This window comes from Schistocerca cancellata, chromosome 5, assembly GCF_023864275.1.
Source record: "Schistocerca cancellata isolate TAMUIC-IGC-003103 chromosome 5, iqSchCanc2.1, whole genome shotgun sequence".
Taxonomy (NCBI): Eukaryota; Metazoa; Arthropoda; class Insecta; order Orthoptera; family Acrididae; genus Schistocerca; species Schistocerca cancellata.
Genome location: NC_064630.1, coordinates 219,633,580 through 219,657,654, shown reverse-complemented (window position 1 = coordinate 219,657,654; position 24,075 = coordinate 219,633,580). Strand labels below are relative to the sequence as shown.

Here is a 24,075-nt window from a genome sequence, read left to right as displayed (position 1 = left end):
TAATGCACAACATGAACCTCTGCTGGGTGCACAATGATCAGGTGTGTGTGTGTGTGTGTGTGTGTGTGTGTGTGTGTGTGTGTGTGTGTATATACCACATGTTAAGAATTACAAGGTGGTGTTACAGGCAACAGTGACTCAAACTGAATTATCGCCAAAGTATATCAATTTCTCACTACAGCAGAGGGCAGTTATTGTTGCCCAGCAACACTCTCAGAAAGGTTTCTGTAAGGAGACTAACTTTCATTAGCTGCCAACAGTCAATGGAAATGAATGCACGGAGCTATCTAAAACTGGGTCCTCTTCCTGTGTGACGCTCAGTATAGTAACCTCGAAACAGCCTAAAGTAAAAGTAAGGCTGTCATCAAACTGAATGTTTGCTTTACTAGGCATGGTTCTGTTGCTGGAGGTACACCACTGCCTTCCTCTGGCCTTCGAACCGTCTTACCCACTCAGTTGCTGTGGGACCTGAACCACAGTGGATTCTGTATTTGTCACATTAACAAACATTGCCAGTGGTAAAAGAAGTGATAAATAACAGGTTAAAATCTGGGAATATCCAGAGACTCAACCTGTGACCGTTGGATTTATAGTCTAGCACTTGCCGCTGAGCTACTGAGGAGCCATGAAATATTAACAATAATTTCCCAGAAAATTATGCCATATTGAATAATTGAAATAAAGTTGTAATGCTCACTTTACTGTCCAAAACTTTTACTGCTCACAACCTTCTGCCAAAAAAGATTAAAAATTATCTATTGCTCATGCTGTGAAACAATAATAGTTCTTCATGGAAATTAGTATCAGCCATGGTTCTGAATAAAAATTAAAATGTAACAGTTGTGAATGAACTTAGAACTGGTACAAGTCCAAGCACTACTAATTTGCTGTGCACACGTATTGAAAGTATGATATTACACTAAGTTTTACTAAGTCTGGCACTGATGGAAACCAGATGCTCAAAAGCCTAAGCATTATGCAACGTAAGTCTAAATAAGTACTGATAAACAGCAGTGGCAGTCGTAGCTCACTTGCAGAGGCAAAGTCAGATAATATCAACAGAGACGGACTGCTGTCAGGTAGCCTTACTTTTGCTCACTTAAGGACAGTCACATGACCAGCCTGCAATATCAAAATGTTCAAATGTGTGTGAAATCTTATGGGACTTAACTGCTAGGGTCATCAGTCCCTAAGCTTACACACCACTTAACCTAAATTATCCTAAGGACAAACACACACACCCATGACCGAGGGAGGACTCGAACCTCCACCGGGATCAGTCGCACAGGCCATGACTGCAGCACCTTAGACTGCTCAGCTAATCCCGCGCGACCCTGCAATATCATCGACATTCCTACTGCAGATACCTTAGGCAGGTAAGGGCAATGTTACACATATTTCATGTGTCTGTACCTTCCATCTGCACATCCAACAGGATTATTTAGAAAGTGTGATGCACTAGCTTCGTGGTGTCAAGATGGTGACATTTGATAAGAAGACACTGCAAAAGTGAGGTCATTCAATTCATTTGCTGAACGGTCTATTTGTGCCTTTCAATTTGAATTCTGGTCGAGATTTAGGCGTAAGGGCATCACACCATTTACTTAGCTCATTTCCTGATCACTTCAACTTACCTTTATTTCTGCCACTTTCCACATTTTAGTTTTTGATTGGATTAGATGGGTTTTTGTTACACTCAGTTGTATAGTTCTAATGAAACCAGGATTAATGCTCTTCTGAAATATCTACTCATCCCTCATTTTCAACTGAGACGTGCATCACTTGCATACAGAATGAGTGCTCACTGATATTTAATAACATCATTTATGTACAACTGCAGTGAGTAATTTATAAACGTACAACAGCAACCTATTTGAACTAAGAGTCAAGTCCCATGGGAGCTTTTGGGGAACCTGTAAGGGAAGTGATTGAGATTGACATCATCATCATCACAACTCACTGTTCCACTTCAGTTTAATACGAGTCAAACAATTACGAAGTAATGTTTCTGATCCCATACCTCTGTAACCTGTAAAGAAATAATGAACGGTAATTTACTGAATTAATGCTTGTGTCAGAACACAAGAGGTTCTTGTCATCTTTTCCCCTTTCATCTTTGATGTAAATTTACAAATGGAATTTATGGTGCGGAAGGCCCTACCCTCTTTTTTTGTAGCACTGGAAAGTTTTCATGACAACCACAGATCATTGTAGTTTACTGGATAATTGTGGAATTAAGTTTTCAGTGCAAATTGGTAAAATTTTTACTTGCTGTATGAACATTACGAGGTTGCAGAGTTAATAAATAATGTTTGTTGTATGGAAAAATAGGTTATTCAAATCAGTGATCATCTGTATCACTTGTGTCAACATATGAAGTGACCTACATGTACAGTGAATTTGTTTGAGAGTTTTCATTCCAATGGATGAAAAATGTTTACAAATAACGTTAAAACAGTGCAACGAATAGAGCAGTTGAGATCTTTTAAAACATGGAAATCTGCTATGGAATAAGAACATTATGAAAAATGTTACTCAGCACACAGAGGTGTTGAGTGGTGGAAGGGCATAGCCTTCTTCCCAAGTAACTTCCGCTGCTCTGTTCCTCCTCTGTGGGGTGAGTAACAATCTATCCATTTCATATTGTAGTTAATATACTTTCCAACTTGAAGAAATTGTTCCCAATGTGAAGTTCTTTGTACAGTCACTTCACAACAATTTAACTCTGAAAGGAAGACACCAAAGTAGAACATTTTAATTCTATTTCAAAAGCTATTTTTTCATCTCTGTCAACACCATACCACATGATTCTGTTTCATAACACAAATATAATCTAGCAGTTTGTGTTGGATTGTTCTACCTAATAAAATGGTTCACGATTGTAGGCACCCTTCATGATATACAGTAATTAAAAGGAAACATCTAATGAAACGGACCATTTCATAATAGGTGCAAGAAAGCATAGAGCTGCATGAAGAACATTTCACTGTCAAGAGGGCAATGCATGATACATCAATGGCAGATATAGCAAGTTTTTATTGAAAGATATCTCAATATCTCACCAAACCCCAAGAAATTAAATTTGTATGTATAGCCTGTTAGTAACACCAAATTGTTCAGATACTCATGGGATCTAAGAGTCAAACATAGCGAAGCAAAGGCAGAAATCTTTAACTCCATTATCGAATATTCCTTGATGAAGGAAAATTGAGAAGTGTTGTCCAAACTGAATTCTCATAACACTTTAAAGATGATTAAAATAGATAATAGCAACAGTGGCACTGAGGAACAGCTTAAAAAAGCTGTCTAGAAGTAGATTAGCAGAAGTGATCCACAAAAATATAATCTAACATACTTGACAACATTTGTTGTCGGACCTTAGAACGAATTCTGAGCTAAAAAATAATGAGGTGTCTCAAACAGATGACCACCTTAAAGTTAACCAGCATGGATTCCCAGAACACTGATCATCTGGCATCCACTTTCACTATTCTCACTTGATATCCTGCAAGATAGGGACAAGGCAGTCAAGTGAATGCAGTATTTCTTGGCTTCCAAAAAATTTATGACTCAATGCCGTACTTCCACTTATCAGAATTACAGTTGTATGGTGTATGGAGTGAAAATTGTGAATGGATTAAGGAGTTTTTGCTGGTAGATTGCAGGATGTTACTTTGGAGGGAGCAATATTGACAGATGAAAGAGGAGGAGGAGATTAGTTTTTAATGCCTAGTTGACAACAAGGCCATTAGAGATGGAGCACACACTTTGACTAGGGACAGAGAGAGAAGGAAATCAGCCAGTCCCTTTTGAAGGAACAAACCTGGCATTTGCCTTAAGCAATTTCGGAAAATCACAGAAAACTTAAATCAGGATGGATAGATGTGGGTTTGAACCGCAGTACTCCCGAACGCAAGTCCAGTTTGCTAACTACTATGCTACCCCACTCGGTGATACAAGAAGAATTAACTTCAGATGTGCTTCTGGAAACTGTATTGGGTTCTCTTGAATTGAATTGAATTTAATTTGAGCCTGTAAGATTACATTGCATAAAGTAAATGTACGTGTAATATAGGACATGTCAAAGTAGTAACATTCATTATCACTTATTTTTACCATATACCCCTTTAGCTTACATTTTTACATAATTGATAATGAATAACAATATATATATATATATATATATATAATTTAATGGCACAGGTTTTCTGCAACACTGTAAAACTCTTTTTCAATGAGATAGTCTTTACGTTTCTTTGGAAAGGCGTCATCAAGTAAACTATCTTGCAAGTTTTTAGGCAGACTTCTTAGTAGTCTGATACCAGAGTACTGGAGTCCTTTTTCTAGCATTTCCAGTCAGTGGGGTATGTTCCGTACTTCATTCTTCCTTCTTGTATTGTGGGTGTGTACACAAGCATTTGTAATCCAATCCTCACTACCTTTTGTGATGTACATTATTGTTTTGTATACATACAACGATGAAAAAATTAAGATACCTAACTTCTTGAAACAGTTTCTGCACGTTTCAGAGGTCTTTCTTCTTAAAATGGTCTTAATTGCTTTTTTTTTTTTGTAATGTGAACACTCGTTTTGTCTCTTGTTTGTTTGAGTTTCCCCCGACAGTCACTCCATACTGTAAGTATGGTTCAACAAGTCTGTGATACACTGTACACAGAAGGTTCTTGTCTGAATACTGTGATAGCTGCATCATTAAGAATGTGACAGAGCTCAGTTTCTTACAGACATTATTAATATGTTTTTTACATTTCAGTTCATTATCCACAAGAATACTTAAAAATCTAGCAGATTCTACTTCTTCCAGCCTTGTTCCATCAACCTCTAAATCCATGTCTACAGCCTTCTCCTTGTTTTTAAACACTGCATACATAATTTCTTTTAGATTTATAACCAGTTCATTTTCCAACAGCCATTGAGCTGTGGCATTTGCAGATATGTATCCTCTTCTCTCAAGCTGTTCCATATTTTGGTCACTATTTAGTACTTTCATGTCATCAGCATACAATATTTTCTTTTCTTCCTCCTTAAAACCTATATCATTAACAAACACATTAAATGACAATGGACCCATTACCGAACCCTGCGGCACTCCATATCTGATGGGTTTGGTTTCTGATTGGTATGAGTTTCCTAATGATACATGCTGCTTGACGTTGCACAAGTATGATTTTATCCATTCACCTGGTTGCCATAGAATGCCATTGTTGCCAAATTTTTGTATCAGCATTTCATGGCCAATGGTGTCAAATGCTTTTGAAAGATCCAGAAACACAGTAGAGACAAACTTTTTTTCATCTAAGGACTGTAAAATGTATTCTGTTAGACTGGCAATTGCTGATTCTGTAGATTTACCCTATCTGAAACCTTGTTGTGAGGGTATGAGAATGTTATGTTTGTCCAAATAATTAACTAATCTGGTATACATAAGCATTTCTAGGATTTTCAAGAAACGTGATATAAGTTAAACTGGTCTCTAGTTGTTGGGGTCGTCCTTATCCCCTTCCTTGTACACTGGCACCACCTTCATTATCTTAAGTTTTTCTGGAAAAATTCCACCTCTGAAAGAACAGTTTGCTATGTTCAGCAGTGGTGTTATTATCTACTCACTTACCAGCCTTATTACATGGTTTGATATTTCATCATCACCAGCTGCTTTCTTGGAATTCAGTTTCTGTATAGTTTTCAGTAGTTCATCTTCTGTGACTGGTCTTACGAACATAGTACTGCATGATATTTTTGGTACCTTAATACTCTTCTGTTTTTGACTATTTCTTTCAAATTTTAAGTTTTCTACTACACTGATATAGTTATTATGAAGTATGTTTGCTACTTCCATACCATCTATGACCACTGTGTTGTCTATTTTAATTGACCTAATACCTTCTTTGTTTGACCCATCTTTTTCCTTTGTTTCAGCATGGTGCTTATGCTGTATATTAGTAACCTTGCAGACAATAATAATGGCAGTTATCTACAAGCAAGGACTGTTCAAAAAAGCTGCAGAAGTATTCAGTAAGACCTTGTACAATTTCGAAGGTTTGCAGAGACTGGCAACTTGGTTTAAATGTTTAGAAATGTAGAACTATGCACTTTATAAAATGAGAAAACTTAAGTGTCCTATGACTACAATATCGGTAAGTCACAGTTGGGATCAGTAAGTCATACAAATATCTGTTGTTGTTGCGGTCTTCAGTCCTGAGACTGGTTTGATGCAGCTCTCCACACTACTCTATCCTGTGCAAGCTTCTTCATCTCCCAGTGCTTACTGCAACCTACATCCTTCTGAACCTGCTTACTGTATTCATCTCTTGGTCTCCCTCTATGATTTTTACCGTCCACACTGCTCTCCAATGCTAAATTTGTGATCCCTTGATGCCTCCGAACATGAACTACCAACCGGTCCCTTCTTCTTGTCAAGTTGTGCCACAAACTCCTCTTCTCCCCTATTCTATTCAATACCTCCTCATTAGTTACGTGATCTACCCATCTAATCTTCAGCATTCTCCTGTAGCACCACATTTCGAAACCTTCTATTCTCTTATTGTCCAAACTATTTATCGTCCATGTTTCACTTCTGTACATGGCTACACTCCATACAAATACTTTCAGAAACGACTTCCTGACACTTAAATCTATACTTGATGTTAACAAATTCCTCTTCTTCAGAAACGCTTTCCTTGCCATTGCCAGTCTACATTTTACATCCTCTCTACTTTGACCATCATCAGTTATTTTGCTCCACAAATAGCAAAACTCCTTTACTACTTTAAGTATCTCATTTTCTAATCTAATTCCCTCAGCATCATCCAACTTAATTCAACTACATTCCATTATCCTCGTTTTGCTTTCGTTGATGTTCATCTTATATCCTCCTTTTAAGACACTGTCCATTCCGTTCAACTGCTCTTCCAAGTCCTTTGCTGTCTCTGACAGAATTACAATGTCATCGGCGAACCTCAAAGTTTTTATTTCTTCTCCATGGATTTTAATACCTACTCCGAATTTTTCTTTTTTTTCCTTTACTGCTAGCTCAATATACAGTTGAATAACATCGGGGATAGGCTACAACCATGTCTCACTCCCTTCCCAATCACCGCTTCCCTTTCACGCCCCTCGACTCATATAACTGCCACCTGGTTTCTGTACAAATTGTAAATAGCCTTCCGCTCCCTGTATTTTACCCCTGCCACCTTTAGAATTTGAAAGAGAGTATTCCAGTCAACATTGTCAAAAGCTTTCTCTAAGTCTACAAATGCTAGAAACATAGGTTTGCCTTTCCTTAATCTTTCTTCTAAGATAAGGCTTTAGGTCAGTATTGCCTCACGTGTTCCAACATTTCTACGGAATCCAAACTGATCTTCCCCGAGGTCGACTTATACCAGTTTTTCCATTCGTCTGTAAAGAATTCGCGTTAGTATTTTGCAGCTGTGACTTATTAAACTGATAGTTCAGTAATTTTCACATCTGTCAACACCTGCTTTCTTTGGGATTGGAATTGTTATATTCTTCTTGAAGTCTGAGGGTATTTTGCCTGTCTCATACATCTTGCTCACCAGATAGTAGAGTTTTGTCAGGACTGGCTCTCCCAAGGCCGTCAGTAGTTCTAATGGAATGTTGTCTACTTCCGAGGCCTTGTTTCGACTCAGGTCTTTCAGTGCTCTGTCAAACTCTTCACGCAGTATCGTATCTCCCATTTCATCTTCATCTACATCCTCTTCCATTTCCATAATATTGTCCTCAAGTACATTGCCCTTGTATAGACCCTCTATATACTCCATCCACCTTTCTGCTTTCCCTTCTTTGCTTAGAACTGGGTTTCTATCTGAGCTCTTGATATTCATACAAGTAGTTCTCTTTTCTCCAAAGGTCTCTAATTTTCCTGTAGGCAGTATCTATCTTACCCCTAATGAGATAAGACTCTACATCCTTACATTTGTCCTCTAGCCATCCCTGCTTAGCAGTTTTGCACTTCCTGTTGATCTCATTTTTGAGACAGTTGTATTCCTTTTTGCCTGCTGCATTTACTGCATTTTTGTATATTCTCTCTTCATCAATTAAATTCGATATTTCTTCTGTTACCCAAGGATTTCTACTAGCCCTCGTCTTTTTACCTACTTGATCGTCTGCTGCCTTCACTACTTCATCCCTCAGAGTTACCCATTCTTCTTCTACTGTTATTTCTTTTCCCCATTCCTGTCAATTGTTCCCTATGCTCTCCCTGAAACTCTCTACAACCTCTGGTTTAGTCAGGTGTGTGTGTGTGTGTGTGTGTGTGTGTGTGTGTGTGTGTGTTGGGGTTTATGGGCGCTCAACATTGAGGTCATCAGTGCCCTGACACACATTAAAAGGAACGAATGTGGACATACCGAAGAAAACTGAAGCACACACGCAAAGAAAGCAGGAAAAGAAAGAAAATGCTATTCAAGAAAGTAAAACCGAAGGAAAGGGAAAACACAGCAACAAGAATGCCACTGAAATTGTCACTGGCTGGCTACTTACATAAAATATGGGCGAGCTTGTCACACAGTGAGGGTTTAGTCAGTTTATCAAGGTCCCATCTCCTTAAATTCCCATCTTTTTGCAGTTTCTTCAGTTTTAATCTACAGTTCATAACCAATAGATTGTGGTCAGAGTCCACCTCTTCCCTTTGGAAATGTCTTACAATTTAAAACCTGGTTCCTAAATCTCTGTCTTACCATTATATAATCAATCTGATACCTTTTAGTATCTCCAGGGTTCTTCCATGTATGCAACCTTCTTTCATGATTCTTGCACCAAGTTTTAGCTATGATTATTTTATGCTCTGTGCAAAATTCTACCAGATGGCTTCCTCTTTCATTTCTTACCCCCAAACCATATTCACCGACTATGTTTCCTTCTCTCCCTTTTCCTAATCTAGAATTCCAGTCACCCATGACTATTAAATTATTTGGTTGTCTCAAATTGTACAGATATGAAATGGAGTGATCACATAGCCTCTGTCATAGGTAAAGCGGTTGGCAATTCTCAGTTCATTGGAAGAATACTGGGGAAACACAACTGGCTAGGAAAGAGATTGCCTACAACACAGTCGTGGAACACATGCTAGATTGCTTTTCATGTAGTTGACTCATACCAAATAGGACTAACTGAGTATACAGAACATTTACAAAGAAGGGCAGTATGAATGATCATGTCCAAGAACGGACTGATGAGTGAGCATCATGGAGATGCTTGCATAACAGAACTGGCAAACTATCCAGTGAAAGCATAATTACGAAGTTACAAGAAACAGCTTTAAGCTGCGAGTGTAGGAATACATTAAAACCACGTATGTATTGTTCCCATACGTATCATGAAGACAAGGTTAGATTCAATACAGCATGCACAGAGAAATTTAAGGAAATTTTCTTCTCACATCCTATATGTGAATGGAATGGGAAGAAGCCCTAATAATAGTTACAGTGAGACTCAGTTGTTGGCTTTAGATTTAGAAGAATTGCCAGGTTACATTACATGAATGATGTTTACCATTTGAAAGAAATTATATGTAACAGAAAACGCAATACTTCTTTTATTATCTGTTTACCCATGCAGTATAGCTGTCGTTTCATCCCAATATATCTGAAAAGTCACAAATAAAGTATTAACCTGAATGGTGTATACAGTATTTTATTTGGAACTGTCAAGAGGATGATGAACATATGTGTGTATAAAAAGAAGTTCACATAATTGTATGCCTTTTTGGGCCAGTTATTCAGTTAGAGTTGCTCTCATTTTATACTGGAAGGGAATGAAAACCACACTAATGAAAATTAAATAAATAGTAGTTCAAAATTAATTCAGTTCAAAGTTCATTATGTATCAGAAGAATCTGACTGAGAATAATCAAATGTTGGCAGAAAAAAATTAAGGCCGTCATTTCCTGAGTGCTGGTCTAGATTTGATGCATTGGCATGATATATGCAAACTTAACAGTTGTTAACTACATACGTGCTAAAATTTATCTTAATGATCTGGTTAACAAAAAATTGTCTATTTTAGCACTACTTAAATATTTACTATTAATTAAGTTTGTTGTGCCTATCTGTGACTAAGCATTTCTGCTATATGGTTAGTAGCAACTATCCTTTTCATAATCTATTCCTTATTCCATCATGCATTTTCCACTGTTTAAAGTTATATCACACTGTCTTAAGCTTGCTACATTCCTCCACTGAGCTACCACCGTATGAATTACAGGGTACTTACCGGTCAACTGTCACTTCACCCATTTCCTGTCCCAGTCATGAATTATTTGTGGGAAGAATCTACATCTCTACTCTGCAAACCACGATGTAGTGCATGGCAGAGGGTATGTCCCTTTGTACCAGTTATTAGGTTTTTTCCTTTTCCATTCACATATGGTGCACAGCAAGAATGATTGACTGGATGCCTCTGTGCATGCATTAATTATTTTAATCTTATCTTCACAATCCCTATGTGAGCAATACATTGGAGGTTGTAGCACATTCTTAGAGTAATCATTTCAAACTAGTTATTGAAACTTCGTTAACAGACTTTCTTGGGATAGTTTACATCTATCTTCAAGAGTCTTCCAGTTCTGTTCCTTAAGTACTTTGTGACACACTCCCATGGATTAAACAAACCTGTGACCATTTGTGACGTCTTTCTCTGTATACATTCAATATCCCTTGTCAGTCGTATCTACGACAGGTCCATACACTTCATCAATATTCTAGAACTAGTTGTATGAGTGATTTGTAAGCAATCGCCTTTGTAGACTGATTGCAATTCCCCAGTAGTCTACCAATAAACTGAAATCTACCATCTGCTTCACCTGCAACAGAACCTATGTGACCATTCCATTTCACATCCCTACAAAGTGTCACACCCAGGTGTTTGTATGAGTTTGCCGATTCAAACAGTGACTCACTGATATTATAATCATAGGATACAAGGTTTTTTTCATTTTGTGAAGTGCAAAATTTTTCACTTCTGAACATTTAGAGCAAGTTGCCAGTCTGTGCAGCACGTTGAAATCTTATCACGATCTCACTGAATATTTATGCACCTTCTTCCAGATAGTACTTCATTACAGACAACTGCATCATCTGCAAAAAGCCTGCTTTTATTGTTAATATCGCCTGAAAGATCATTAATACACAATATGAACAGCAAGGGTCCCAACACACTTCACTGGGGCACTCCTGAAGTGACTTCTACATCTGACAATAACTCTCCATCCAAGATAACACGCTGTCTCTTCCCTACCAAGAACTCCTCAATGCAGCCACAAATTTCACTTGATACCCCACATGATCATACTTTCCACTGTAAGCGTAGGTGTCATTACTGAGTCAAATGCATTTTGGAAATCAAGAAATACTGTATCTACCTGGTTGTCTTGATCCAAAGCCTTCAATATGTCATGTGAGAAAAGTGCGGGTTGGGTTTCACATGTTTGATGTTTTCAAGCGCCATGCTGGTTGGCATTGAGATCATTCTGTTCAAGATACCTCATTATGTTTGAGCTCAGAAAATGTTCTAAGATTCCACCACAAATTGGTGTCAAGGATACTGGATGGTAGTTTTGTGGATCCCTTCTTCCACTCTTCTTATAAATGGACGTGACCTGTGCCTTTTCCCAAAAACTGGGAATGTTTTATTTGTTGGAGGGATCTATGATAGATTATAGTTAGAAGAGAGGCTAACTCAGCCAAAAATTCAGTGTAGAATCTGGCAGGGATTCCTTCGGAGCCTGGAGCTTTGTTCAGTTTTAATGATTTCAGCTGTTTCTCAACACCACTGACATTAACACTTATTTCATTCATCTTTTCTGTGGTACGAGGCTTAAAATTGAGGCAATTCTCCTGGGTTTTTCTTTGTTAAGGAACATTTGAAATCAGAGTTAAGCATTTCAGCTTCTCCTTTGCTACCCTCAGTTTCAATTCCTGTCTCATTCGCTAGGGTCTCATCACTAACTTTGGTGTCACTAAAAGCCTTTACATATGACTAGGATTTCTGTGGGTTCTGTGAAAGACCCCTTGACAATACTCTGCTATGGTAGCCATTGAAGGCTTCGCGCACTGCTCTCTTGACAGCCAAATGCATTTCACTCAGCCCTATGCTTTCTCTGTTTCTTTAGAAGTCTCTTTATAGTGACTGTATACCATGTAGGTCCCCTGCTAGTATGAACTTCTCTACTGAGTACTTATCTATCCAGTGCATGGTCAGCTATTCTTTTAAACTTGAGCTAGAATTCCTCTACACACTCCTGCCTGTGATGAAAGTTTTAAATCCTTCACTAGGGTATGACACTACTGATTTTTTTATCTAGTTTTCTGAACATATATATCTTTCTGCTTATTTTAGTTGTCCTTTGTACTTTGGTAATCATTACTACCACAACCAGGTCATAGTCACTGATACCAGTTTTGATGTGGATATCCTCGAAGATGTCGAGTCTTTTTGTTGCCATTAGATCCATCTATTTCCACCATGAGTATGATTCCTAAGTATCTGTTCTAGGTAGTTTTCAGAGAGGGCATTTAGTAAAGTTTCACAGGATATCTTATCACTCTCACCACTAACAAAACTGCAATTTTTCCAATTAATTGTTGGTTGATTAAAGACTCCACTGATGATTACAGTATGATTGGGAACTTATGTACAAGTGAACTGAGGTTCTCTCTAATTTTTCAGTTACATCAGGACATGCGTCTGGTGGGTTATAGAGTGATGCAATAACCATTTTATGCCCATCTCTGGTACTGAGTGTTGCTCAAACAATCTCGCATGCAGCTTCAATTCTACCTCTGTGGACTTGAGTTTGTCTACTGCGACAAATATACCACCTCCATTTTCCATTTGCCTATCCTTTCGATATGACAAACTTTCCTCAAAAATCTTACGGCTATTAATTTCAGGTTTCAAGCAGCTTCTGTACCTAGTACTATGTGAGTTTCACTGCTCCTAATGAGCACTTCAAACTCTGGCACTTTGCTGCAAATGCTTCGGAAGTTTACCACTGGGATTTTAATACTTTCACCTCTATGGGACATTTCTTTCTAGCTTACTGTGATACTTCTCGGCTTGCTACAGCTATCGTCATCTGGATTGGTGGAGTCGGTCAATTTAAAACAACCTTTGTGTGCACCCCACACTCAGTCAGCTACCTGAGTAGCAGCCTCCAATGTTTAGTGCATACCTGAGCTTTTTAGAGGAACCCTACAGTTCTCATCCCTAAGGCGCAAGTTCATTAAGTCGCAGCATAGCTTGTCACCGAATCTTCGAAGACTCTGGTTCAATTCTTCCACTCGGCTCAGAACCAAAAGAACATGATCAGTTTTGGGACAATACTGCAAATTGGGAGCTTCGTTGAAACTCCAGGCGCAAGACTGGTCTTCTCAACCTTCTCTGTCATTCACTGGAATGAGCCAAGGATGACCTCGGAGCCCAGATGACAGGCATCATTTGTTCCAACATATGCACAATCTGCTGTTGGCTGTACCTTGTACCCTCAATAGCTGCAGGAATAGCCTCTTCAACATGCTGAATGTGGCACCCAGGCATACCCACTGAACGAATGATTGTTAGTAAGCCTCTTGGTCATTTCGAGAGACACATGTAGGAAGAAGCAACATATTAGTGGATGATCCTATGAATGTACATTGTCGCAACTATAATAGCAAATTGCACCCTAAATCACACCATGATGTAGAAAGGCTGCCTCTCAGCGTCTGCCACTGGAGTTGGCTGGGAACCTCCATGACTCTTTCAAGCTTACTGAATGAAACTGTAATGAAATGTGTTGCTGCTCTTTGGGTCTTCTTGCTTTCCTTATACACTATTCTTACTGGTGTTGCCTGCAGCATATGTAATTCATCATGTACATGTGTTGCTTTTCTTAGACATAATCACCTAATAACATCATTTTTTTCACTTCAGCTGCATCATCAAGCCAATGATGTGAAACACTTGATAGACAGCAAAGTTAACACAAAAATAAAAATTATCTTATTGGTGACTGATTCTGCTCTATAGTATTATTTTTCTTTAAAGTTGTTTAGCATATACAGGGTGTTCCAAAAGTTAAGGGTTAAATTTATACAGATGATAGTGGTCGTAAAGTGCAAGTCTTCACATTACTGTACTCAACTCTTATAAGGGTAAAAGGTATGTAGTAGTCCCCTTTTGCAGTTTTTGAAGTTTATGTACGATACATGTATATAATATGTATCAAAAACTTAGCAGAGACTTGTCTGTTATATTATTTGGTTTTCTGAACATACATCACAGTTTTAGTTTTTGTAATGGAATGTTCATTAAATGTGGCATGGATCCAAACACATCTAGGCTATGCTTAAAATTAATCGGTTACAGCTACCTTTATTTCACATTCACATTTGTTGGCTTCACCAAAGCACAATCAAATGATCATCTTCCAAACTAACCTACACTTTGGCCTTCGCTACACAAATGTCTGTCATCACAGATAAGATTTCAGCGAACAGGTACAATACCACACAGTAGCCTCTTATAGGCTAGCCTATTTTAGATTATACATAAATCTTATATCATTGTTTCAAATCTGGATCTACAACATTATGAACAGTTTTATGCTAAATTATCACACAATGAACAATGTTTCTGTTTCATGTTGTCATATATAGCGTGTGTACAGAAAAATGAGCAATAACCCCTTTTTGGACTCTGATGACCATATCAATGCCATTACAAAACAGAATTTACACTACTAAACCATTGTACAACTTTTCTTGCACTTTTGACAACTTTCCACTTTTCAGAATCTTCAGGTACATACCTTAGTCTTAGGTACTACTTTCAGTTGCAGTTTCTGGTCCACCAAACTGGCACCTGCTTCAGAAAGGTATCCTTGGTTTGGTATAAGGCATGACCGTCCAAAGCAACACGGACAACACAGTTTATGCATCCATTTAGTCCACTTGGGATTCAGTCTTCCATAAGGTTCCTCATCCTTTGGTTTGAAAACTCCAATAATTTTCTGTAAGCATTGGACACTTTGTGAGACACAGTAATAAATTTATGACAATCTCTCATTATATCCCTGGTATAAACTTCTGCACTTCCACTCTGTTTTTGATTTTCTCATAATTTTATTTTAACACCATAGATTTACAAACAACAAACTTGTGTTTTTATTTTATTGTTACCACTTTCTTCACTTTAAAGAATGTAGGGGTAAACAATGTTTGTGCCCACCTGTTATTAACAATCCTTTCTCACAGCCTGTGACTGAATGCAAAAATTCATTTAATCAAAACATTACAATTCAAAGAATCATATGCACATCTTAGTGTGTCTCTAAGTTGTTTTTTCTGAGATAGATAACCCTGATGCACATGCATATTAGATTTACCCAACCATAAGTTAACTCTCAGAACACTGGTAAAAGAACTATGAACATTCTGACAGTGTGGTTCTTATGGAATATGTTGCAAATTATGGAAAATGCAAAATAACCAAGCAAACATCTGGTAACAGTTCCAATAGGTGCTGGTACTTCCACTGTTTAGAGTATCACTACTTACACCTGCAGGATTTTTAACAAAGTAACTTCCACTTGATCCTTGGTAAATTCTTTCGGGGTATATTCCATTGTCTATAGCGTATTCTGCCTGTCGCACAAGTTCAGAAAACTGGGGATCATCTGAAACCAAAAAGTGCAAATATATTACAAACTTAAACCAGACTTTTTGGGTTAAACCATTATCAATACAATGGAAAGAAAATCTGAATATCCCAATATTCAACTTTTATATAAACACAAAAAGTTCTTTACCACATATCACAGCTAAATGTTGTCAGATTTATCATTTTGGACTTACATTAAAAATCATTTAACTAGGAAACTAATTATTAAAGAAACGACACATATATCAGCAGAATAGACATAAAAAGGGAATTTCATTGTGATGTTATACACAAAAAACTGTAACATCCTCAGATATGCAGTTTTTATAATTACCAAATAATGATCACTCTTCAATTGTCCGTTTAGGCTCTGAAGACAACACTATGGTTTGAAAGGACCACTCTCTACTAAAATAATCTATTTTAAATACCTATTCACAAACTGTATATGAATTGTCCAAAGTCCCAAAATGAATGTTGACTCTGTCATTATACTAGAATGTTTATTATATATGTCATGTCTTGCCTAACAGTTTACATGTTTGAAGATAACATGTAAGTTGTAGGTTTCAGTTCTTAAGTTGACATGTTCACAGTCTGCGTAACTTAGAGAAGCTGCTAAATACTGACAACAACCATTTCAAAAGGGTCTTTTAGCATAGTACATAAAATGCATATCAAGAATATAAATAAACTGTTGGAACACTATACAATACAACAAAAGTTTTGCTGGCAATACAATGGAACCTCTCAGTGGTAAGTTCTTTTATAAAAAGGCAACGATATGTAAAACATTATGTAACATTACTTGTCGTTTCCCCCTCTCCGCTCCCTCATATTATATGATCAACTGTATTTTACTCCTCTCTATTTCCTCATAGTATATGGTCAACTCTTCCTTCAGCTATGCCGTTATGACTTGCTTTTTAAAACATGCAGCCTACCTGCAAGTTATGGAATTCAATATAGGTTGCACGAAATGTGTCTTTGTTAAAAGTATTAAGATTTATCTATTAAGATCTAACACTCAATCTTGAATTTATTATAATGCACCAAAAATTTATTTCTGATATCAAAAGTAGGAGACCATACATCTTTAACAATACATCAAGAAAAAATCAAGAGCTCAGAGTTTTTGAATGTTGTGTACAAAGAGTGTGTCACAACAGATTCTCGACTGATTGTCAATGCACCATGTTAGTTCTACACGATACACTAACGAAATAAGATTAAACTGAACATGTCATACTACTTAGCAAACTAACCTTACCTGTTTTCGACACAGCAAAGTGAAATTAGCTGTACACAAGTATCACTCACCCGGAAAGTTATTGAATGTGACATCCAATTCCATCCGCCCTAAGAGCGGCTGGTTTTCTCTATTAACCCGTGGGGAATCAATTGTGCCACTATTGTTTGAACCCGGCGCGAAAGTCACTTCTGGCAATATGCTGACTTCGTCTGACACACCAGACGATGACAGCGACACAACAGAATTTGCTCGACTTTTCTCTTCGGTTAGTAACTGTCCTTTGGGTAATGTGTGATCTTCGGTCATTGATGTTGTCCAAGGATATTCATTCACTTCCTATATGACGATTCTCAGACACATAAAACACCAACAAAATGCTGTTTAGAACGCACGCACTTCCAACACAAACAGCTGCTACCGCCCGCGGCAGCCATTACCACAGATGACAGTAGACAGCAGCCTGCTGTAATCCGATGACTTCGCAGCCACAACCACAACGCTGGTAGCATTTTCCTCGTAATACACGTTACAAAACGACAAACAAATATTTATCGTTTACAGTTCAAACTGTCTGTGATTCCCACAATTGCCACGGATAGTTAACGGTATGACAGACTAAAACGCTACATGCGAGGCATCTGAGATTACTAAAACATAACTGAGACAAAATCCAGGACTGCAATCCTGACGTTTTCGTACAAGTTAATCTTTCTTCCACTTACCTCTGCGGCAACACGCGTAGGGGCAACCGCGGTCGGATATTTCTTCATAGTTGTCTTCCATGTTTCACATTTTATACTACAGTAAACACTAACAACAACACAGTTTATTTGCTTCGTGAGTCCTACGATATTGTTCTTTAGCGCCTGCGCACAGCGGTGGCGGCGTTTTCACCTATTCCACTGAACATACAGCACAAACTCTTATCCTCTCCATTGATAAGATACATGCCACGAATACGTGAGCTGCCAGTCGTTGTTTCTTAAACAATACGCCCGCTTCAATTTGCGTTCACAGTCTTGCCAACGATGCAGTGACGCAATACTTACGGAAACATGATAAGCGCTTCCGTGTACACGCGATTATGCTGATGATACATCGCTAACTGGTAGGGCAGTAAGGCCAATAAGTTACGGTCCATTTGCCTGCACACGCAAATGTGAACTTCCGTGTCTAGTGTTCTCATTTACAATAAAATGGTAGTATTCTGTGAAATGGGGGAGATTAAATCCCTCTCCTAATGACTCACCAGAAATCGATCAAACAGGCCGCTTTAAAGCAGCCATTTGAGATTATTCTCAAGCGAACGTTTGTTTATAAATTCATCTTTATTTCTGAATACTGAGGGAATAACTCGCTCCACTGCATTTGAAAACGAATATCGATGGTGGGCAATGAAAACATCGTGGTTCCAGTAACTCCACTGTAAATAAGAGATTTGAAAGAGTGTGGAGTTCTCTAATCTGTCAATAACTAGGCTTCTACTATATATTTACACATGAAACAACATTATTTGTATCACTTCATTTATTAAAAAAAAAAAAAGTTCTGCTTCTCGTGTAAAATTTAACAAAATGGAGTTACGAGATTTTCACTGTCTACCATCGTTATGGTCTCAAAATTAGTTTTTTGTATCTAATTAGGACTAATGAATCACATATTGTATGATGTAGAGACCAGTTGTGACGCCACGGAAATTCACGGAGAACGAGTATGGTTCGGTGAGGAACTGATGAATGTCTTGCTACTTATTGTTATGTGATGGTTACCTTAAATAATATTCTCAAATTTATAGTTTCGCCCCTTACACGCAGATTGTACTGACGTACAGAAAACACTATTTCTGAAATGTAACGCCAGAAATGTGGAATGAAAAATGAACAATTTTGCTACACAAATCCTCAGTTGAATGTTTCACAAATTTTAAGCATTTTTTTGAAATTATTAACGACATCATTGAAACTGCTTGGAATAACACTTTATATACATTATCAGGTAGTGAGAAGACCGGTATACCATCTACGTATCTTAAATGTTGACGTCAGTAAGGTACCCCCTCCCACACCGCCCACGCCAGCTGCAAGGAGACTGTGATTTGAACCTCCTTGGCGGTGTGTGATGAGTTTGCACCAGAAGTCAAAGAAACATTGTCTTCAGTCTAGTGCGTGTAATTTTTGGGACCGTGTGAACTGCACAAGTGTCCAATACATACAAAATTGCCGCTCTAAGCCGAATTACGTTACAAACCCGCAAATGTTTGGTGGTCATAATTCAGTTTCGAGAGATGTGCATATCTACAGATGGCATTATTGATTTCTCACTATATTACTAACTTGGGCTTGTGCCGTTTTTCCCGCGGATACGCAGGGGTGGCATGGTTAACCGGGTGTGGCAATGTTAGTTGAAGTGGTGGCTGGATGCCCTTCCTGCCGCCACCCCGTACCCCCCGGGAAGGAATTAGTGTACTCCAACTGTCTGCGACTAGTGTAATCCATGGAATAGTGCGAAAATGTTCAGATGTCTGCGAGCCGTGTAACTGAGGCGGGACGTGGGGACCAGCCAGGTATTCACCTAGGGGGATGTGGAAAACCACCTAAAAACCACATCTAGGATGGCCGACACACCGGCCCTCGTCGTTAATACGCCGGGCGGATTCGATCCGGGGCCGGCGCGCCTCCCCGAGTCCAGAAAGTAGAGCGTTAGCGCGCTCCGCTAACCTGGCGGGTTCTCACTATATTACTAAGAAACGAAGAAAGCACAGATTCTTTCGCGTAAAAAATAAGACAAACTATGTCTGTGTACTTTATTCCCGCAATATTATGTTTCACTCCATTTTTTAGGTTTAGTCATTTGTGTATTTACTTGTCCACTGAACAAAAATATAAAGAAGTATGGGAACAGTATTCGGCAGAGACAGTTTTCTCTCACACGAACGTCAACTGGACGCTGTATCGGAGCGTCTCCTGGCTATGTGTCCTCACAAATGGTAATTTCACACTGTATTGTATGCCATAGTATCGTATGCCGTAACATCTGTAACAACGTCCAACAGTTTGAACTCCTAAAAAGGAGAGGAGCTCGTATAATATAGGTAAATAAACGTGGCGAAAATCCAAGATTGAGAGCAATGAGATTTTTGGGGTAAATCTAAGCGTATATGGAAAGGATAGGCTAACGGAAAATGAAGGTGGTGTATTCGTAACAGTAGACAACAAACTCAAATCCACAGTAAAATAGAAGTGGCGTACGAGAAGGTTTGCGTAAGACTCAATATCAAGACTGGGCATAAACTTATAACTCCTCCAATTGACCACCAGACTCTTCCAAGAAGTAAATGAAAACGTTAGGAAAAACTTTAACTAGATGACACAGACATATAATTACCAGTTGTACTATCGTCATTGTAGGAGGCTTTATTTATCCAACAATCAACTGGGATATTTACAGTTTTGTAAATGGTGGGCTTGGCAAGATATAGACTACTGAGAAATTACACTGAATGCTTTATCTGAATTCTACTTTGAACAGAAGCTTTTGAAGACCATACATGACGGAAATATTTTAAATTTAATGGTAACATATAGACCAAATATCTTTGAAGATGTTCACAACGAAAATGGTACCTGTGAACATGAGGGAATTGGAGCAACGGTGACTCCTTGGGAACAAAGATCAAACCAAGATAAGCTGAAAGATTTACACGTTCAGTAAACTAGATAAAGAGGAAGTAATGTCATATTTCAAGCAGGAACTCGGAACATTTAGCGGTGAATTAGAGCAAACAGGGAAACTTTGCCTCAAGTTTAGAAGGCGAGTTGACTGAGCACTAGATAGAGCAGTTAATGATTGGAGGGACTCTTCGTGGTATGCAGTCATTGTAAAACCATTATAAAAGAAACAGCGAGTACTGCACAAAATATGTAAACACAAATCACAGTGCTATAGATAGAAATATGATAAATGAAACAAGTTCGACTGTCAGAAGAGCAATGGATGAAGCCTTCAGCGGCTACCACAGCGTTAAAAAAAAACCGTGTCTGATAAAACACAAAGAAAATGTGATAATATCAGAATACTGTCAATGAAACCCAAGTTACAAGTACAGCCCAGGCGCTCATACATCGTGGTTCAAGTCTAGCGTCACTGCAACGATGGGTGATAAAGGTATACGCGTTAATGACGATAAAAAAGGAATTGAAATTGGCATCACTGGACAAGACTCCAGGCCCTTATGGGTTTCCTGTCAGATTCTATCCTATTTGACAGCTGAGTTAGCTTCTTTTTTAATCGAAGTGTACCGTAAATCGTTCGAACAAAGAACTATGACGGACGTCCAAGTAATGCAACACTTTTTTTTTCTCGACCAATTTTGGTTGAAAAGAAAAAATAATGCATAGTTTGTGTGGGACATGGTGATAAATTCCCACTTCAGTCCATGTAGTTTCATGAAGTTCCGATAGGTGGCGGCGCTATACGTAGCCTTCAAAATGGCGTCTGTAACGGAGGCGTGTTCCAAGCAGAGAGCTGTCATTAAGTTTTTTTTTTTTTTTGGGGGGGGGGGGGGCTGAAAATCAGAGCAGATATACATAGGCACTTGCAGAAAGTCTACAGAGACCTGACAGGTATTCGCTTCGGCGGTACATATACTAAAATTGGAACGATACAGAGAAGATTAGCATGGCCACTGCACAAGGATGAAACGCAAAATCGTGAAGCGTTCCACATTTTTTCACCAGCTGGGGTGCCGATCGGTCTACTCTTCTACGATTGTATCAGGCGTTGATTCAGTCCCGTCTCGATCGTGGGAGCCTGGCTTACGGTTCGTCATCACCATTCAGGTTGGGGTTGATTCGACTTGCAACTGGAGCTTTCTGCACGAGCCCTGAAACAGCATACTTGTGGAGGCTGGTGTTCTTCCATTGCGGATCCGGCGCCAACGACTACTGGCCACTTAGGCTGCACATGTTTGTAGCTTGCCCAGGCATCCAAATTACCATCTCCTGTTCCCTAACTTGGTCGTCCATCTTCCAGAACGGCGGCCCCGGTCAGGGTGTCCGGGCTCTTCTCTCTGGGCTTGAGTTTTCCCTCTCCCATCTCTTTTCCAGGCCCATGTAAGTATACCCCCATGGTGGTGTGTGCCCCGCCCATGCCTTCAGTTGGATTTGGTATAGGGCCCGAAGGACTCAGTCCCTCCTGAGGCCCTCCACCGCCGCTTTCTTTCCATCCCGCCGCCTCACGGCTCTGACGTGGTCTATACCGATGGTTCGATGGTTGATGGTCGAGTTGGTTATGCTATTACTCTTGGAGATCATTTTGAACAACACTCATTGCCAGCTGGCTGCAGTGTTTTCACTGCCGAGCTGGTAGCCATCTCTCACGCCCTAGAGTATATTTGCTCCTGCTCAGGTGAGTCCCTTGTTATCTGTAGTGACTCCTGAGCGGTTTACGAGCTATCAACTAGTGTTTTCCTCGCTCTTGTCTGGTGATGGCTATCCGGCGTTCATCCCTACTCTTGCCCGTTGCGGCCACTCCGTGGTTTTTATGTGGATCCCGGGTCATGCCGGCACCCCGGTGTAACTCCCCAAGGACAGAAAACCCTAATTAACAAACGTTGTGGAAACTTAAAGTAGGGAAGTGAGTCATCTTGACAGTGACGGCAACTATTGACGATAAAATCTAGAATGGTAATATTTTGATTAACACCTATATCATTCAAATACTGAGAACAGAATACAAAGAGGGGAGATAAAAGGAAACGATTATCATAGATTCTTTATCAAACATCTATAGAATAAATTCAAACTCATATGAACGAAGGTTAAATCCAAGAAAGTAATTCAGTCAAAGATAACATGTACCATGGAAGAGCGTTGTAGCCGCATCGAAAATTTGCGATAGTTGTCTGGACGGAAACGCTAATAAATTGTTTCAGTTTTGGAAGTTTGATAATTCGTGACGTAGAGACTGAAGTATTGCTCAGTCATTCGACTGCTGAAAGTTAATCTTCACCGTTCTCAACGCGACGGTATAGTAAGACGAGTGTTAGACTTCAGTTGTGTGATATTCGTTTATAGGACTTAGCCTTCGTACTGATGAACAGTTACAAATCTTGAGAGCAATGGATCAACGACAGAGAAACAATTCGTAGTCTTGAGTAGGAAACAATAAAACGAAGACACGAAGATAGACAAGTACGCCGATTAGTCAAAAATTGTCGTCAGCGTCACCGGTTACTGAACTGGACAGAGGTTAATCTTGAATGATATATCGGTGTGCGTGTGTTGTAGGGACAAACAATTAATTACAGAAAGAACAATAAAATCTGAGTCAAAAGATAAATCTTACGTGTCGCCTAACTCATTAAACCGACAATACAATGTGTATTAATGCAAGTTGATTGACTCATTAAACATTTTAAGTGACTAAGTGAGTACATGAATAACGGACAGTGAAAAGTGATTAGTTTAAAGCAGTATTCGGCGTATTAAAATAACATTTACTCCAACGTAAGCTATCTCTGGAGTTACGTCGGACCGTTGTTAATAACTTGACGTAGCAACGCCATAGCAACGGAATAGTAGACAGCAAAATTTCATCCTCGCTATGTATGATGCAAAAAACGACCGTAGTGATGAAATCAAGAATCAAGATTTTATTTCGTCACTGAGCTAACCGAGCATAAAAATAAAAATAAACGACTGTAGTTTACCAGTTCGCACAAGATGAGAAGGCTGTTGCGGACGGATAACAGAATATTTATAAACCACGAGAGGAGTTGTGTTCTTACGAGAGTTACAGGTGCTGTTCCACGTCATACCGACGGGGACGAACATCGTTACGAAAAAAAAAAAGAAAAAGAAAAATGGTTCAAATGGCTCTGAGCACTATGGGACTTAACATCTATGGTCATCAGTCCCCTAGAACTTGGAACTACTTAAACCTAAGGCCGGTATTACACTATCAAATTTCTTTGTCAAAGATTTGATCAAAGAAGTGATCAAATATTCCGTAAAATATATTTAACAAAGGTCTTTGACGTAGCGCTAGAAGGGGTATTAAACTTTACACTGTCGTCAAATTTTTCGTCAAAGTTCAAGGTGGCTGACAACAACTTGTTATTAACCTCAGCAGTTGCACGTACCGCAATT

The 24,075-nt window shown here is 38.8% G+C and overlaps 1 protein-coding gene and 1 non-coding gene across 3 annotated transcripts in view; one reads left to right on the top strand and one right to left on the bottom strand.

The window, feature by feature from the left end:
- Positions 1-17,951, bottom strand: part of LOC126187894 (phosphatidylinositol 4-kinase type 2-beta) — a 42,238-nt gene extending 24,287 nt beyond the window's left edge. The window contains exons 1-3 of one of the 2 annotated variants that reach the window (XM_049929245.1): positions 17,650-17,951; positions 15,573-15,691; positions 14,825-15,025 (exon numbers count right to left, since the gene is read on the bottom strand). In XM_049929245.1, coding sequence (XP_049785202.1) covers positions 14,825-15,025; positions 15,573-15,691; positions 17,650-17,710 — 381 coding nt within the window. In that variant the 5' untranslated portion in view covers positions 17,711-17,951. Of the gene's footprint in view, positions 1-14,824; positions 15,026-15,572; positions 15,692-16,995; positions 17,524-17,649 lie in introns of those variants that run through there. The other variant, XM_049929244.1, reaches the window with a different exon arrangement.
- Positions 17,952-21,549: 3,598 nt separating this feature from the next.
- Positions 21,550-21,656, top strand: LOC126189818 (U6 spliceosomal RNA). The gene has a single exon (XR_007538229.1). It is a non-coding gene; the product is annotated as a U6 spliceosomal RNA (small nuclear RNA).
- The last annotated feature ends 2,419 nt before the right edge of the window (positions 21,657-24,075 follow it).